Source organism: Gymnodraco acuticeps, unplaced genomic scaffold (genome assembly GCF_902827175.1).
Source record: "Gymnodraco acuticeps unplaced genomic scaffold, fGymAcu1.1, whole genome shotgun sequence".
NCBI lineage: Eukaryota > Metazoa > Chordata > Actinopteri > Perciformes > Bathydraconidae > Gymnodraco > Gymnodraco acuticeps.
The window spans coordinates 551,361-568,290 of NW_022991985.1; the positions used below are offsets into that span (position 1 = coordinate 551,361).

Here is a 16,930-nt window from a genome sequence, read left to right on the forward strand (position 1 = left end):
AAAAAATGGAAGAAAAAAAAATCCCACCTTTAAAATTCACAGTTTTGTTTTTTTATAAATAAAATAAAACGTGTTTATTGGGGGAGGGCAGGAATGTCAAATGGGAGGGCCTGAGAGTTAGAGTTTTACTCACAGGGTGTACTTTGAGGGTGTGTGACTCTGCAGACCGTTTACATGCAGAAAAAGCTACATAACAGACAAGGGGACGGGTAATAACTAGAAAAGCATATGATGGAACTTTTAATACAGGAATTGTACTTGTAATATAGTATTCCTACACTGTAGTATTGCTACTTTTACTTAATAATCTGAATACTTCTTCCACCTCTGACTGGTTCAAAATGATATGTGGCGCAGTAATAGACGTGTCCCAGAGGGGGGCAGCAAAGCAGCATCATACCCAGGCAAAACACCAAAGAAGAAGAAGATGTTTCCGTCCTCTTCCGGTTTGGGTGTCAGCTAAATGAAAATACGACAGCACTGAGACGGAAAACCAGTTTTTGACTCATTTTCGGCGAGACAATGTGTAAGTTACATTTGGGTTTATATCCCCCTTTCATCTGATGACAGTTAGCTTGTTAGGGTAGCTTGACCGTACCGTCATAGTGTGGTTTTACTACCTTTAGCTAAGCTAGCTGTGAGCTATGCTAGCTAAAAACACTGCACAGACACCAGATGTATGATAGAGAGCTCTTCATTCAAATGAACCGATACATAAGTGCATGGCAGTTTTAAACACCTACAGTTATCTTGGAACTAGGTTTGAAACCGTAACGTAACCAGTGGAGTAAAGTAACTGAGTACATTTATTGAAGTTCTGTACATAAGTACAATTTTGAGTATTTCCATGTATGCTACTTTGTACTTTTCCTCCACTACAATGTATTTAATACCTTGAGTTACTTCACAGATCTGGATGAATGATGTGAAATCTAACCAAGTGTTGAAATCAGACTTTAGTTCCACCTGGAGTAAATCCACCAGCTACCCTGCAGTATACAAAGTCATTCAAACTAGCTGCACCTTTACCAGCTTTGAGAACACTTTCATGATCAATCATTATAAAACATATCATATATATTATTCTGAAATGGATCAATCTGCACAATGACTACTTTTACTTTAGCTACTTGAAGTATAGTGTTGATGTCAATACTTTTGTTCTTTTACTCGAGTAACATTTACAATGCAGGACTTTTACTGTAACAAAGTATTCCTACACTCTTCTACTTTTACTCAAGTACAAGATCTGAGTGCTTCTTCCACCTCTGAATGTCACGAGCCATTATCAGAGGGATTGTGCTGTGAAACGGTTGTATTAAAGGCAGTTTGTGTTCCCTTGCAGCTGTGGCCATGAGTTCCACGTGCCCGGGCCTGTACTGTGGCAGGATGCTGATCAATGGGTCGGTGGAGGGGGAGTGTGGTGTGAGTACTGACCATCAGAGTGTCTGCTGCTGGGTAACGGGGGTAACATTGGTTGTCATTCATGAATGCAACGCACCAGAGCCGGTGCTGTTGTAATGTTGGTGAAGCTTTCCGGTTGTTGTCCCGTCTGCTCAGATGAGGTGCTTCACTGTAGACAGAGGGACATATATCTAAAAACATTGTTAAGATCAATGTTACTGCACATACTTGCACCTCACCATTTCTAAGACCTAGCTAAATATATATAATTCATTTGTTAATTCAATAAGCCAATAAACATAGCATACATATGAGATACAGCGGCACTCTGCAGGATGTCATTTTTTTTGCTAAGCACATCATTCCAATCGACAAAAGTAAAATACCTCTTTGGATGAAATGTTTACATTTGAGTACAAAAAATAATAATAAATAATCTAGAATTATTATTATTACTTTTCATTTTAGGCTTCATGTCACATGAGATGCAACAAAGGCCCCACAGCTGTAATGGAACTGTGGACACTGTGGTTATATGGCAGGCTAACAATTCATTTTGAGCAGGGGTGCCCAAACTACGGCCTGGGGGCCAACTGCGGCCTTTCGTCTATTTTTAATTGGCCCGCAGCAAATTTTAAAAGTATAATAGAATGTGGCCCAAACATGAAACCTGTGCTTTTCTTATATTGTACTTCTTGAATATATATGTAAACATATATTACACAGTAGTATTCATGTGTTAATAAGCGTAGTTTCAGATAAAGTCAGTCAATCTTAGTTGATCAAAAAGCCCAATAACTTATTTATATAGTAAGCTTGAAATAGACCCTTCATATTTCCCCTGATTATAATCAATCTGAGGCTTCTGTTTTAAGGGATGAGCTGCCAACAGGTTTTGTAACAAAATAAAGGAAACCCTCAGGAGAGCTATGATGGAGGCTGTTTGTTTCTTAAAGGTGGGGTAGGTACGTTTGAGAAACCGGCTCGAGATACACTTTTTGTTATATTCCATGGAATGCTCTTAACATCCGATAGCAACGAATATCTTAAGTGCTTTGACAAAAAATACATAAAAAAATGTCCTCTGTGGAAGCCGTGGTACTGTAAAAAGTACATCCAATCCGCTTAGCCGGCCCGGCTAAACGGACTGGATTGCCGCCCTGTCTGTCAGCCTTCCATCTCGTGCACGCACAAATGTATCTCGTGCCCTCATTGGGCGTGTCGTCATTGGGCGTGCATTGCAGCAGTACTTCAATGACTCGCCAGCAACAGGCGGCCACTTTCACCAGTCTGCTGACGTCATGTGCGCGTTCATGTGTGTTGGAGGAGGTGCTCTGTAAGGAAGTCTGAAGGAAGGGGCGGATTATTTTCGGCTGTGTACTTTCAAATGTTTGTGCACTCGAGCCGGTTTCTGAAACTTACCTACCCCACCTTTAAAGTCAATTCAAGTATCAAGCATCATTTAGCTCATTTCTAACTTAATTTATGAGGCAGTATACCTCCTCTCTGGGGAGGGGCCCCAGCCTTGGTATGTGTTTCTATATGTGGCCCTCAGTGGAAACAGTTTGCACACCCTGACCTACAGGCACACAGCACAGTGAAATGCATACATGTTGTTGGGGGCTTGCAGGGCTTCTGTTGTTTCTGAGCATGCCGTCTCTGCGTGTCCTGCAGGTGTGTCCCCGTGGAGAGCGGACTAACCTCCAGAATGTGTGTGAGCGCTGCACCGAGGCCCCCGAGCTCTACGACTGGCTCTACCTGGGCTTCATGGCCATGTTGCCTCTAGTGCTGCACTGGTTCTTCATCGAGTGGTACTCTGGGAAGAAGAGGTGAACACAACACACACCACACACACACCACACACACACACACACACACACACACACACACACACACACACACACACACAGTCAAGGATCATGTACAGCAAGCTGGTCATAAGTGTTTCGCTTTTTTCAAACCTATTATTCGGCCGCCAATGTCTTTATTATTGTTGTTGTTGTTGTTGTTGTTATTATTATTATTATATTTGGGCCAGTTTAACCGTTATTAGAGAGATAGATTTGAGAAGGGGACATAGAGGGGATTGCACGCATAGAGGGACCCCAGGCCTGATTGGAACGGCCAGCTGTACCAAGTGAGCTATGCAGCGACTCGTTACACAAGGTTCTTCTCTGACGATCGATGCATTGATGGGTACAGCACCCTTCTATTCTTGGGGGACAAAGGCCAACGTGAATTAGCAGTTAGTTGAATATGTGAGTGCACATTTACAGTGTGACCTGTGCCTGTGCCTGACTGAAGGTCTCACAAGACACTAAATAAGACTACCAGTTTGTGGTAGCTAACTAAACCAGTAGGACTTCTGGCTAACTCCATTTAGCTTCAGACTTCACATCTTTGTGTGCGCACATCATTTGTGCATTAAAGTGATTCAAAGCCAAACTGTGGAGAAGTACCGTTCCTTCAGAAGAGATGCGTCTGTATTATTAGTACCACATTGAGTCTAAAAACAAAATCTTTGCTATGGTTTGTCATTGTTTGACACATTAGAGGAGTTTAGTGTAAAGCCAGATCAGCAGCACACACAGCCACTTACTGTATCAGTCATTGAAGTCACCTTCAGGCAAGCAGGCAGGTTTTCAGCACACCTGGTTTCATAAAGGCTAATTCAGTACTTGATATAAACTACAGGAAACGCATTTTCACCATTTCATTTTGAATACAATCAGGAAGTGAAACAGACCATCATGATAACTGTGTGTGGTCCAGTTCCAGCGCGCTGCTGCAGCACATCACAGCCATGTTGGAGTGCAGCGTGTCGGCCGTGGTCACTCTGCTGGTGACGGAGCCGGTGGGGCAGGTTCGCATCCACTCCTGCAGGGTCCAGATGCTGTCCGACTGGTACACCATGCTGTACAACCCCAGCCCCGACTACGTCAACACCCTGCACTGCACCCAGGAGGCCGTGTACCCGCTGTGAGTGATCACTGCACTGGGTTATCCCACAGACACAATGTACACCCACAAATAGTTTGAACTGCATTTGGTTCACTAACTACATCAGTGTATACATCTTTGTCTATTCAACTCTCTTAAAAAAGGTCTTGCAAAAAGGAATAGGAACCGTTGAGTGAATAAAATAAATAACACATCACAAATGTAAACCTTCTTTTTGGAGTGTGAGTGTTGTGCCTGGGCTCATGGGACTGACGTAGAAATCGGATGTTATTTTGATGTTTCTTTCGTTATTTATAACTATTTTGAAAGAGATAAATATATATCATTCAAATATATTATTGACATTTGAAATTAGTAAAAAAGTAACACTCGCGCTTCTATTGGCTAGTGTACCAACAAATCATGCGTGATTGGCAGCAGGACATTTCTTAAGGCGAGACACGGCAGTCAAAAACATCGTTTTTCAAGTACTGGTCAATTTTGAGATTTTGTGCTATTTTGATTCCATAACATGTTTTCTTTCAGGCTTTTGGAAGGAAAACGTACAAAATACACATTTAAGTGTTTATTTTACTATAGTTTGTCTATTTGCGTCTGTAGATTTCTCCTAAATTCACCAAAAGTTAGCATTCTAACGTAACATAAAGTACCGCGACCGCTGTGTGCACCATGTCAACCGAGGTATCGCTGGAAAGCTGTGTCTCTCCTGCACAATCTCATCAGATCCAAATATGGTCATTTCCTTTGTATCAGCAACCAATCGTGAAAGCACAAAGGGGTCTTAAACCAAGAAACAAAATCTCATTGGCTGGTGTCAATTTCTGACAACGTGATTCGTTCAGATGCGTCACGTGGTGTGCTAAAACACTTCCTGGTTAGCTTTCAGCTAGAAATTGAAATCTCAAAATGCCAAAAGAACGGCGAAAAAAACGTTCACAGAGAAGACAACAACAATTGTCACTTGCACGAAGCAAGGTTATATAAAACAAAATGACCCTGAACATGAAATACCTTCACGGAGTGCGTCGATGCGCAAGCTGTCATCCAAAGAACAGGAGGGTTTAGCTAGCGCCTCACTGCAATCTTTAAAGGTCGTTTTCTCAAAATGAGTTTTTTCTCCTACTCTGAGTTCGAAATTTCAACTTCAGTAGCACGTACATACACCAAACCTTCCAGTTATATTCCTATCAATATTATGAAGGCTTTACAGAAGGGTTTGTTCATATATCATTCATAGCCTGAATTATACAACATTGTATACCTAAAAACATGGCGAAAATTGATATTTTAGGGCTGTTGAGAGTATTTTCTGATTTATGGAGTGATAAAAAGAGATATCCAAAATCCCTTCAGTAAAAGCCTTAGATACTAATATGACTACAAAATGAAACAAGAATTTTGAACCTGGCTTTATCCAAAGTTCAGATTTCGATTCCTGAAATGTGTTAAAATTAATGCTGTCAAAATTATCGCGTTAACGGCGGGTAATACATTTTTTGAATTAAAAATTAGTTAAAAATATTTAACGCATGTGCAGAATGGCCCGCCCCATACATCCCACCAGTGGCAGCGTTGTGGTAGGCTACACCCATACCAAGAAATGGCTTAGCCCCACCATGAAAAATGATGTTAAAGTAAGCAAAATAAAGTCCGCCAACTCGCGCCGAGTAAATTGCCCCGACAGCAGTTAGTAAGATTGATTTCAGCCACTTGTCTGGAAATACGGAAGACTAGAAACGGTTTTGAAAACTTTTGTCACGTAGTGATCGTCTTCTCAATAGAACATCTTTGATAATGTCTTCTGGCCAATCAGAATCACGATAACGGCGTGGTGTTGTTGCAGGAAGTCCCGATACATCGATACAACATTACGTGTTGATAGAAATCAACACGTAATGAAATAAGACCCCACAGTTTGATGATTGATAGGTGTGTGGGCTGTCTTTCATTTTGACACGCAGAACAATGTTATAATAAACATATTGTATTTTAAATGGATATATCCGCCTTCTTTCATTTATCTTTCCATTCCCACAACAATATACATAAAGAAATGGCATATTTTGGACATAGTTCGAATGGTGATTAATCATGATTAATTAATTTTTAAGCTGTGATTAATCTGATTAAAAATGTTAATCGTTTGACAGCCCTAGTTAAAATATGTGCATATTTAATGAGATAATGGATCATTTGCATATTTAAACATGCTATTTCAGAAAACTTGTAATACAAAAAACAATTGCCTTATTGTAAGTAATTAACTGGAGACATTTCTAGCTGATACCTTTAAAGAGCCTGTGACACGAGTTTCCCCCATCATCCAAACCCATCAATTTGAGTAAATATTGTCCCCTTGAAAACCGTTTACTAAACTGATTTTGGATATTTGTACTTTGATATCCATTAATCTGCCCTTCAATGTTGACCATTTTCTGGATCTTCTCGGGGATTCTTCAAGTCCCGCCAAATGATGTGTGACGTCATTGCGGGCACAGCGCTCCAGCTGCACCGTTCAGGATCCCAGCATCTGCATGTCAACGCACGATGGCGCACACAGCAGCAAGCTCAGACAGCGATGACAGTTTCATTTTGAACGTGTCTGAGAGCTCATATGAGTCTGAAGGATCGGTTTATGTTGTATCTGTTAGAAGTTTAGGAATTAGGTGCGTCAATATGGGCGATCATACGGTCATGTAGCCAGTGGTGGACTGGGACTAAAAATCATCCCGGGACTCTCGACCGGCCCACTTCGGTACCGCTAGTAAGTTGTCAACGGGGGAGTGGGGGATGTCAGGGGCGGCGGGTGCTGTAGATAGTAATGTAAATATGTAAATATTTGTGTCACTGCATCCTGGTAAAATACAATATAATGCAATGTCTGTGTCTTTGACATTAGCGCTGCTAGCCACCTGTGCCCTGTACTACGAAGCCAGTTCAACAGACCCTGGATATGTTTGAGTAACAAACAAACTAACAACAACAAACTAACAAACGAGATCTCGCTAAGCGGTCCTACGACGCTGGTTATCAACTCGGTAAATCAAGCCAGAGTTTCTCTCACCAGCTGAGAGCGCGTTCACGTCTAAAACACGAGTGGATCTGACTTTAATTACATTTGACTCGAGTGTTTCGTCAACATAATGTGTTGCTTAAAATAATACTTCTGCATACAGTATGTGACACTGTAAGTGTTGCACGGCCAGATACGGCTGGAGAAGCTGACTCAGATAAGGAAATATATGATATATTATATGATCGATGATCTGATTGATGATGTAATATGAATGATAAGTGCGACACGTTGGCGTCTTCTCTGCATACGGCAGTTTAAACTGTATTTCCTTTATCCTGTAATATGACTTGAGAGATTTAAACTCCGCACACTGAGTTGATCTCTTTTCTATAGACGCCGGAGGCGGGCAGCGTCAGGTAAAAAAAGTTATTTAGCCTTCCCAAACCTGAGCCTCACGCGCCGCCTATGGGGGATGTGCTAGTGACTTATTCGACCGGCCCACTTCGGTACCGGCCCATCGGGATTCGTCCCGATGGCCAGTCCCCCACTGCACCCAGCCCACGTAAACTGTCAACGGGGGAGCCTCGCTGCGGGGAAACGGTGGACCTAGTGTCCCGATCGGAGTGGGAATAATAATAATAATAATCCGTGCATTTTATCCATTAATTTCCCCAACATTGTGGTGAAAAAAACACACGTTTAATCCATGTTGGTGTACTACAACTACAAAAAGCATCGGTTTGTTTTCTCATCAGGAAATGCAGACCGGCTCAAACAAACGATTTTTAATCATCATTCTCACGATCATTTAATGTATCATATGTTCGCCGAATTGACATGAAAGCACTGACAAATATGAATATACTGTAGTCAACTTCATTAAAACGTTATTAATGTGCCTAAACTCAGTAATTCACCATTTCTACGCATGACAACACACTTTGTCCGTGTTTGGCTCTCTCGCCGCACAGTGAAGCGTTCCCGCATTGACGTCACTTCCGGCTTCCCCCAAAACGTCAAAATGAGTCGAAGGAATTTCCCCACGATGTTCGAAATTATTGATATTTAACGGAACGGTATCGCACCTTCTTTTTTAAACTGACGGTTCGAGATTACTAGTAGCCCAATATTTCATTGCACAACAGTTGTTGGGATGCTGTCACAGGCTCTTTAAGTTAAAACAATTACCCTATTCACCTGGGGTGTCTCTCCTTAAGTGGTTGACCAATCACAACAGAGCCAGCCAGCTAACCAATCAGAGCGGACTGGGCTCTGGTTTCTCTGGCCCCTCTGCAGTCAGATTCAAGAGTTTAAACTGATATGTCACTCCATTTGTATTTTGTGTTAAGTTCAGCTATTCAGATATCTCTTTTAAAACTGCACATCTCTCCCACTTGAAATGCTGATAAACTATATATTTTTAAGCCTTGTTTGACTTACTTTTCTGTTTATTTATATTTCATGGTACCATAGCTTCTTATTTTCCTTTTTTTCAAAGCAAATTCCTTTTTTGTAGCAATAAAATCTGATATTTATTGACTTTGATTTGACTTATGTCCTAACAGTAATTGTATAGAAACTCTGTGTTGTTGCTTTCTGTCATGTACCCTGTAGTTTATTGTGTGTTTCTGGTCCTCAGCTACACCATAGTGTTGATCTACTACGCCTTCTGCTTGGTGCTGATGATGCTGCTGCGCCCTCTGCTGGTGAAGAAGATAGCGTGTGGACTGGGCAAGTCGGATCGCTTCAAGAGCATCTACGCTGCTCTCTACTTCTTCCCCATCCTCACCGTGCTGCAGGCGGTGGGCGGAGGGCTGCTCTGTGAGTACTGCGGGGACATACAAATATTCAGTAGTGTGTGTTGAGCTGTGTGTGACAGTTTGTGTGTTTCAGACTACGCCTTCCCCTACATCATACTGGTGCTATCCCTGGTCACGCTGGCTGTGTACATGTCCGCCTCTGAGATTCAGGTAACGACACTCACTGCTCTGTGTGGGTTTCTGATATGTATTTTCTTGTTGTACACCGAAACGTGAACATCTCTTAACCTGTTAGCCGAGAGCCCCCTGTGGAGGAGGCTGCGGGGGGTTTTTTTCTTTCACGAAACTGTGTCTCAGGGCTTCTTAATATTTAAAAACCTATTAATGTGTCATACCCGATTAATGGGAAGAAACTCAGCTAACTGACAATACAAACCATTTTTACCAAAACAAAAGTCTCATAAGAATAAAATGACTAAATGACCCCTGAGTGAAAAAATGCTAACGCACTTAGCACAGAACTCAAGGTAAAGATACTTATCGTAACTGCACATACAATATATCCGATTAAAGCTGAGATTCCACAGATTATGTAGGTCAGGGGTGCCCACACTTTTTTGGCTGGTGAGCTACTTTTGAAATGACCTGGGGCCTCATTTATAACGCCGTGCGTAGGATTCACGTGGGAAGGTTGCTTACGTAGTAGAAATCCGAAAAATAGGTCCAGAAATTTTCCGCCACTTCCCGATTCACCAAACATTGCGCACCGGCGAGGAAAGTGCGTACGGCACTTCCTACGCCGGTTTCCCTTTATAAATCACAACCGACTCGAAATGCGGTGCAGCTTTTGCGGGGTTCACGTAACGCCCATATTTGCCTATAAATAGTCAAAGAAACGCCCATTCATTCATTCTGACTGACTGCATGAAGAAGATCGCAGGAAATGACGACAGAACAGCTAAAAAAGACATCTCACACCGTGTCAGATTTTGGTTATTTTGGGGAGGTGGAGATAAATGATATTGTTTGGTGGATGCAGTTTGAACCAGAGTAGCAGCATGGAGGTCGGATCGTCACCAAAATAAATAAATAAATGGCCCGAAAAAGGTTAATGACAAAAACAATACACATAGCCTTCCTCAGGCAGTGTGTTTGTACCGGGGACAGGAGACCCCCCCTTGATGAGAAACTGTAAGAAGTGAACGGGGAATCCCCCCGGTGTGGAGTCATGACGACTGGATCTGAATGATTTTGTTTGTATTTTTTGCTGATCAGCTGTGCGCAGCATCTCCACTGCAGCCTGTGCGTCTGTGAGGCCCCAGCTCACCGAGGTCTACCAACCAAAAATAAAATCTCAAATTGCAAGGGTTGCTGAATAACACGTTTTATTTATATATGGGATAACTACAATAGGGCTGCAACAAACGACTCATTTGATAATCGATTAATCTATCGATTAATGAAACGATTAATCGACTATTCGGACTATTATGCCTTGCACAATTTCTCAAACCCTCTTATTTAGCCATCAACTTTTAGATTTAGCTTGAGGTTGTTTTAGGCATGTGGAAACTAACAATGAAGACAATAAAGATGAATACTTGATTAAAAAATACTATATTATTAAATTAACTAAACAAATTGTGAACAAAATTAACTAATTATCTTTTTATTTAAATTAAATAAATAATATTTCACATCAAAAGAAACAACAATGTTTTAACAAATCGTATTAAATAATCTGATGACAGAACTGTAAACAGAATAGCTGAAACTTTAACAAAATAAAGAGTAACTCAGTTACCTCTAATCATTAACCCATGTTTGTATAATGGAGTTAACTCCGTGTGTTGCTGCTAGCATACAGAACACCTGACGTGGAAACGTTACTCGTGGATGGGGCTGCAGAGCTACTAGAAAGACAGTCGAACCCGGTACATTCCTCCGTCTGAATGTGGAGCACTTTTGCTAAATGTTTAGACACATTGCTTGTGTTACCGCCCTCACATGCTGAACTCTCTTGGCAAAGAGCATTGTCCACCTCAAGACGGGTAACATTTAACCACACCTTGGAGCGGTTCTCTCCGCCATCCCGCCGTGTGTTGCTGCATGTAGCAGCTGCGTGTGTGTAAACTGCCCCGCCCCCCTCGCACACAGACGGGAGAGAGAGATCTCGTCTCGATTGGAAAGATCAAAAATACACCGACCATAGACGCATTTGTTTGTCTTTTTGGGGGCCTAAGATATTCTACAAAATAATATTTAAAAACATTAAAAATAATAATATATTGTTTTATATATTTTTTTAGTTATATTTTTCATTAGTTTTACCAAAATAACTTGATTTAATTGTATTTAAAATAACATTTCCAAAGAAATAAATCCTTTGAATCTGCCTATTCAGTTTCTGTTGGAATGTGAAGGGTTAAATGAAAGAAGCTCGTCTCTGCGAGATACTGTGAAGAGAGGAGCTGTTGGACGTCCAGGCGGTCCAGCTATGAATTCAGAGGGCCCAGCTATAGTAACTGAACGAGAGAGTAATGTCAAATGACAGTACAATAGAGAACCGCAGTGACGCGTCCTAAAACCCGGATGTAAACTTCTTCCGGTTCCTTCGTCAAAAACCAATGCAATTTCTCCATAGGATTTAGGAAAATAGCTGGAAATAAGGTCTGTGGTTGAGACACATTGAAGAGACGGATCACGTTTTGTTCAGCCGGATAATATCCACATGTCTTCCATACTTTTATCATTTTCGAATCATAAATCTAGTCGCAAAATGCTAACGTTATGCTATAAAGGAACTACAGCAGGGTCGCTGCTTCAACGTCACGCCAACTTAAGATCCATATTCAAACACACAGATTGTAAATGGTACAAGTTGAAGCGTTTGTTTGAACAGTTTGCACGAGGCAGGGACGTGCTTTCAAGCAGAACAGGGCAAACAAACTTTGCGGGAGTGTTTTACGTGTTCGGTGTAATGACGTAAAACGTCCTCCACAACTTCTGTAGTCCTATTCAGCCACTTTGTAACAACCATCGTTTTTCAGACACGTAAACTCTTCAAAAATCACTAGCGGGGTCACTGCTGATGTATTTAATGTCGTAGAACAAAACGTGATCTGTCTCTTCAATTTGTGTCAAACACAGACCTTATTTGGAGCTATTTTCCAAAATCCTATGGAGACATTGCATAGCTTTTTATCGAAGGAACCAGACGTGGTACTTCCGGGTTTTAGGATGCGTCACTGCGTTTCTCTATTAACTAGGGCTGCAACAAACGACTAATTTGATAATCGATTAATCTAACGATTAATCGACTATTCGGACTATTACTGTATGCCTTGCACAATTTCTCAAGCGCTCTTATTTAGCCATCAACTTTTAGATTTAGCTTGAGGTTGTTTTAGGCATGTGGAAACTAACAATGAAGACAATAAAGATGAATACTTGATTCAAAAATACATATATTATTAAATAAACTTAACACATTTTGAACAAAATTAACATTGCTTTTTATTTAAATTAAATAATATTTCAAATAAAAAGAAACAACAGTATTAAATAATCTGATGACAGAACTGTAAACAGAATAGCTGAAACTTTAACAAAATAAAGAGTAACTCTGTTTCCTCTAATCATTAACCCATGTTTGTATCATGTAGTTAACTCCGTGTGTTGCTGCTAGCATACATAACACCTGACGTGGAAACGTTACTCGTGGATGGGGCTACAGAGCTGCTAGAAAGACAGTGGAACCCGGTGCATTCCTCCGTCTGGATGTGGAGCACTTTTGCCAAATGTTTAGACAAATTGCTCGTGTTACCGCCCTTACATGCTAAACTCTTATTGCACTTTTGGCAACGAGCATTCTCCACATCGAGACGGGTAAAGTTTAACCACACCTTGGAGCGCTTCTCTCCGCCATCTCTGCAGTGTGTTGCTGCATGTGTGTAAACTGCCCCGCGAGAGAGATCTCGTCTGATCGAAAATACATCAGACGCAATTTTGTTGTCTTTTTGCATATTAGAAACGAGTTGGCGACACTAAGACTGCGATATAATGTTTTTGTAGCAACAATACATGACATATACTTTTTTAAATGTCTCCAGTACCGATAAAAAGACCGATAACGTTGGAGCTTAACGGCGCGTAAAACACACGTGATGACGTCACCAACGAATCGATGACTGAATTAGTTGGCAACTAATTTGGTAATCGATTTTAATCGATTAAGTCGATTAGTTGTTGCACCCCTACTATTGACCAATCATATCTTCCCTCTAAATGGGTGGGTGTTATTATCGCGGACTTTATGACCTTTAAGTTCCGCCCGCTGTGAAACTTTTCTTGTTTACAGGTGTTGTTTTGTGTGGTAGAGGGTCGCTGTCATTGATGCGTTTTGCACCCCGGGCCGTTGTTTTGGTATTCCGCTGAAGTATACGCTGTGACGTAATAACTCGAGGGAAGGGGTGGGGGTCAGAGGGCCTAGGTATAAAAGTCACGGCTCGCTACTGGTCAATCAAGTAAACTCCTGAATTAAGTGGCAGGGAGGCCAAGGGAGGAGGGATCAAAACCTGTTTTGTCTATTTTAACGGAGCTGGATTTTTTTTTTTATGAATGACTCGCGATCTACCAGCATTGCCCCCGCGGTCGACGTACTGGGCACCTCTGATGTAGGTATTAGTATCATCACTGAGCGATCAGAACTCGCGACAGGGGAAGCAAACACAGACACGTAGCATTACGGAGCAAACACGGGAGATCGTCTCACCGTAGCTGTTATTCTGATCAAAAGTCGCGTTCAATGGCATTAAAACGATAAAAACGCTACTGAAGGTTAATCCATAGGTTAATGCAATGTGTCTGTCACTTTGAAAAAATTATTGATAATCCATAATTACATTTTTATGTAAAAATCGGAGAATACATGTTGGCTGCTAATGGTAGCCACCAGAGTTATCGCAGCTTCCGGTTTTGGCTACGCGTCACTCTCACTCCTTTTTTGGTAACGTGTGTGTATGTGGAATCTCCCCTCGATTCCATTGGCTCTGACGGTTAAAAAGAGATGTCAATCAGCAAAATCGAGCAAGGGGGGCCAGAGATAGGTCCACCCAAATGGCCCCAGAAGTGTTTTTTTTGTGCTAAATCTCTCTAAAAAGGTCAAATGTCACTTGTTTTGCATCAATCCTGATACAGGGTACTTATTATATGTTGTAGTTTGGATTCCTAAAGCTTTTAGTCTACCATCTCATCATTCAAGGGTAGTTTTCACTATAAGTAATGTAAGTAATGTTTTTTTGGACGGACACAATAATTTAAATTGTTTTACTCTGTTAAATCTGAATTTACTTTAAAATAAAAACATCTATATTGATTCTGACACTTCTACATCCAACTCACAGGTGTAACCTTGCTTTGAGAAAAAGATTATTAATTTGACCCTTTTAGAAGGGAAGATATGGTCATTTGTTCTGGGAATGTCATTTTTGAACCTGAGACCTGAAAAACAGGCTCAGGGCTTAACAGGGGAAGTGCAAAACCACAGACCTAATTTAAGGCCTTAAAACAGAAAACGAGCTGGAAGTGATCAAATGCAGACTCATTTCCCTTTTTTACAACTCATTCCTGCACCACTGTGTTGCTAGAAGTCATTACCTCAGTGGGCAACAGTGATATTACGGGAATATAACCAAAAACTCATTAAAAAAATGTTGTCTTCGAGACAAGGGAATGGGAAGTTTAAGACCAACTCACTTCCATGTTTGAGGACTCATTCCTGCACATCTCTGTTATAAACAGTAAAAAAAAGCACTCAGGATGAATGCAAACCTAATGTGTGTGTGTTTGTGTGCAGTCCTTTAAGAACCTGATTGCCAAGAAGAAGCGTCTGGTGGTGCTGTTCAGCCATTGGCTGCTCCACGCGTACGGCATCATCTCTATCTCCCGATTGGACAAGCTGGAGCAGGACCTGCCGCTGTTGGCCCTGGTGCCCTGCCCCGCCCTCTTCTACATCGCCACGGCCAGGTTCACGGAGCCCAGCCGCATCCTGTCAGAGGGTGGGAACGGGCACTGACCACACGGATAAAATGTGTCTTTGATACGATCCAAGCCTGCAGTACGGTGGAGGCAGTTTTCATAGAATCGTGTTCTATTTTCACATCTTACCTGCCCGTCTTATATTTATTTTGCATTTTCCTTAAGTGTCTTGAGAAATGCATTTGTTAACTTCTTTGTAAATACAGTGTATGTTGTAAATGCAGATTGTAGATTGAAGGTGGTCGTGATGAAGAGCTAATTGTATATAACAAAGTCTTTCTTTTAGAACATCTTATTTCATCACTCTTCGAAACATCAGTATTGTGGCTGGTAATGTTATATGGCCGTGCTCGATTTGTATGAAACTTATTTTAAAAGTTTTCTGTTTGTATATAATTGGTATGTTTTTTCTTCTGGGATACTTGTGTTTTTATTTCAGAGAATATGCTATTTTATGCTCGTAAATGTACGTCTTTGGTCTGAATTTGTGTCTTTACTTTCAGACAGTATCCAAATATTATTTCATTAATTTACGTCTTAAATCGCAAAGAATATCCATTTTTTTCCCCGAATTGTTTTCTCTTTAATCTCGGAAAATATAAAATATATTTTCTTAGATTTTCATATTTTTTCTCAAAGAAAATACAATAATTGTTATCGTTATTTTTCCTTGTATATTTGATTTCTAATGTCATATTCAATTTTTTTTTACATTTTGTATTTTTCATGTTTTGTTCAAAACCAGCCAAGAGAGCCTGTACGTAAAGCTGAATGATGGATCGTATCCACACACGCACACACACACACACACGCACGCACACACACGAGAAACACCCTGGTTAGGTGAGGGGAAACATGTATTTAAAACACACTGAGACACAAGGAAGCACCTCTCTATAGCCTTCAATTATGTCTCATTGAAGTGGCTGTATATGATTGTTATTGTAAATATATTTATGTAAGCTTGTTAATATCCGTGTTTTCAGTATGATTTGCACATGCACACGCTCAAAGTACAAATAAATGTTTCACAACAGAGAGAAAGGCTTTCAGTTCTGTTATTGACTGTTTAGTGAACCCTATTAAACCTCAACCATATATGAATCACCTTCATTATGGTTTTAAACATGCACCTGCAGTCACAGAACAATCAACAGAGCACACATTATTCCATGGTCAGAACACAGCCTCAAACATGTTTAAAAATAATGGATACATAGTCAAAATGAATAGTAATGTGTTATAGCAGAAAGTTTAATACAGCGTATTTATGGTATATTCATTTTTAATGTCACCTGATATATAAGAAGTGTGTTGAATTATGTTGTCACTAATATATGTGTGTTTTTATATATTCATATGTGTTAAACTTGAATGGACGAGTAAATGTTTCCCTCTTAAATATAGAGGTTTTTTATATTAATATTCCTATAATGATGTCCCATTTTTAGTAGAAGTAGATTAGTGCAAATGGTCTTTTCTTCCACTTTTGTGTTATAATCAAAAGGTGGTTTTTTGGCTATTTGTGAGTAGGTAAGGTACAGTACAACCTGTGATTTCTGCCTTGAGTAAAATGATTACCCGTTGATGAGTATTTTTCAGAAAGTCAGTAGAAGAGGCCCGGGAGTCTCTTTGCTAATTATCAATGGTCTATGCAAATTAACAGCAGATGTACACATGTTAAGTGAATTGGTAAGAGGTCAGAGGAACTCCAAGAGAGGGGCTTCCTCAGACCTAATACAGTTAAAGT

General features: G+C 40.6%; 1 protein-coding gene across 3 annotated transcripts; it reads left to right on the top strand.

The window, feature by feature from the left end:
- Positions 1–417: 417 nt before the first annotated feature.
- jkamp (jnk1/mapk8 associated membrane protein) lies at positions 418–16,220 on the top strand. Of its 3 annotated transcripts, none has more exons than XM_034201067.1 (7): positions 418–526; positions 1,346–1,425; positions 3,079–3,233; positions 4,177–4,383; positions 9,021–9,202; positions 9,275–9,351; positions 14,999–16,220. In XM_034201067.1, the coding sequence occupies exons 1-7, from the start codon at positions 523–525 to the stop codon at positions 15,215–15,217; spliced, it is 924 nt and encodes a 307-aa protein (XP_034056958.1). In that variant the 5' UTR covers positions 418–522; the 3' UTR covers positions 15,218–16,220. The 3 variants fall into 3 exon arrangements, with proteins under 3 accessions (XP_034056958.1, XP_034056957.1, XP_034056956.1); XM_034201066.1 differs by lacking the exon at positions 418–526 and adding an exon at positions 657–718 and having other exon boundaries at positions 4,183–4,383; XM_034201065.1 differs by lacking the exon at positions 418–526 and adding an exon at positions 664–718.
- The last annotated feature ends 710 nt before the right edge of the window (positions 16,221–16,930 follow it).

What these genes read in the sequence shown, in the direction of transcription:
- jkamp (XM_034201065.1), top strand. Translation starts at nt 676, where the DNA reads ATGTATGATAGAGAGCTCTTCATTCAAATGAACCGATACATAA. An exon ending in CGGTGGAGGGGGAGTGTGGT is followed by an intron (nt 1,426 to 3,078) that starts GTGAGTACTGAC and finishes CGTGTCCTGCAG; the next exon opens with GTGTGTCCCCGTGGAGAGCG. An exon ending in TGTCCGCCTCTGAGATTCAG is followed by an intron (nt 9,352 to 14,998) that starts GTAACGACACTC and finishes GTTTGTGTGCAG; the next exon opens with TCCTTTAAGAACCTGATTGC.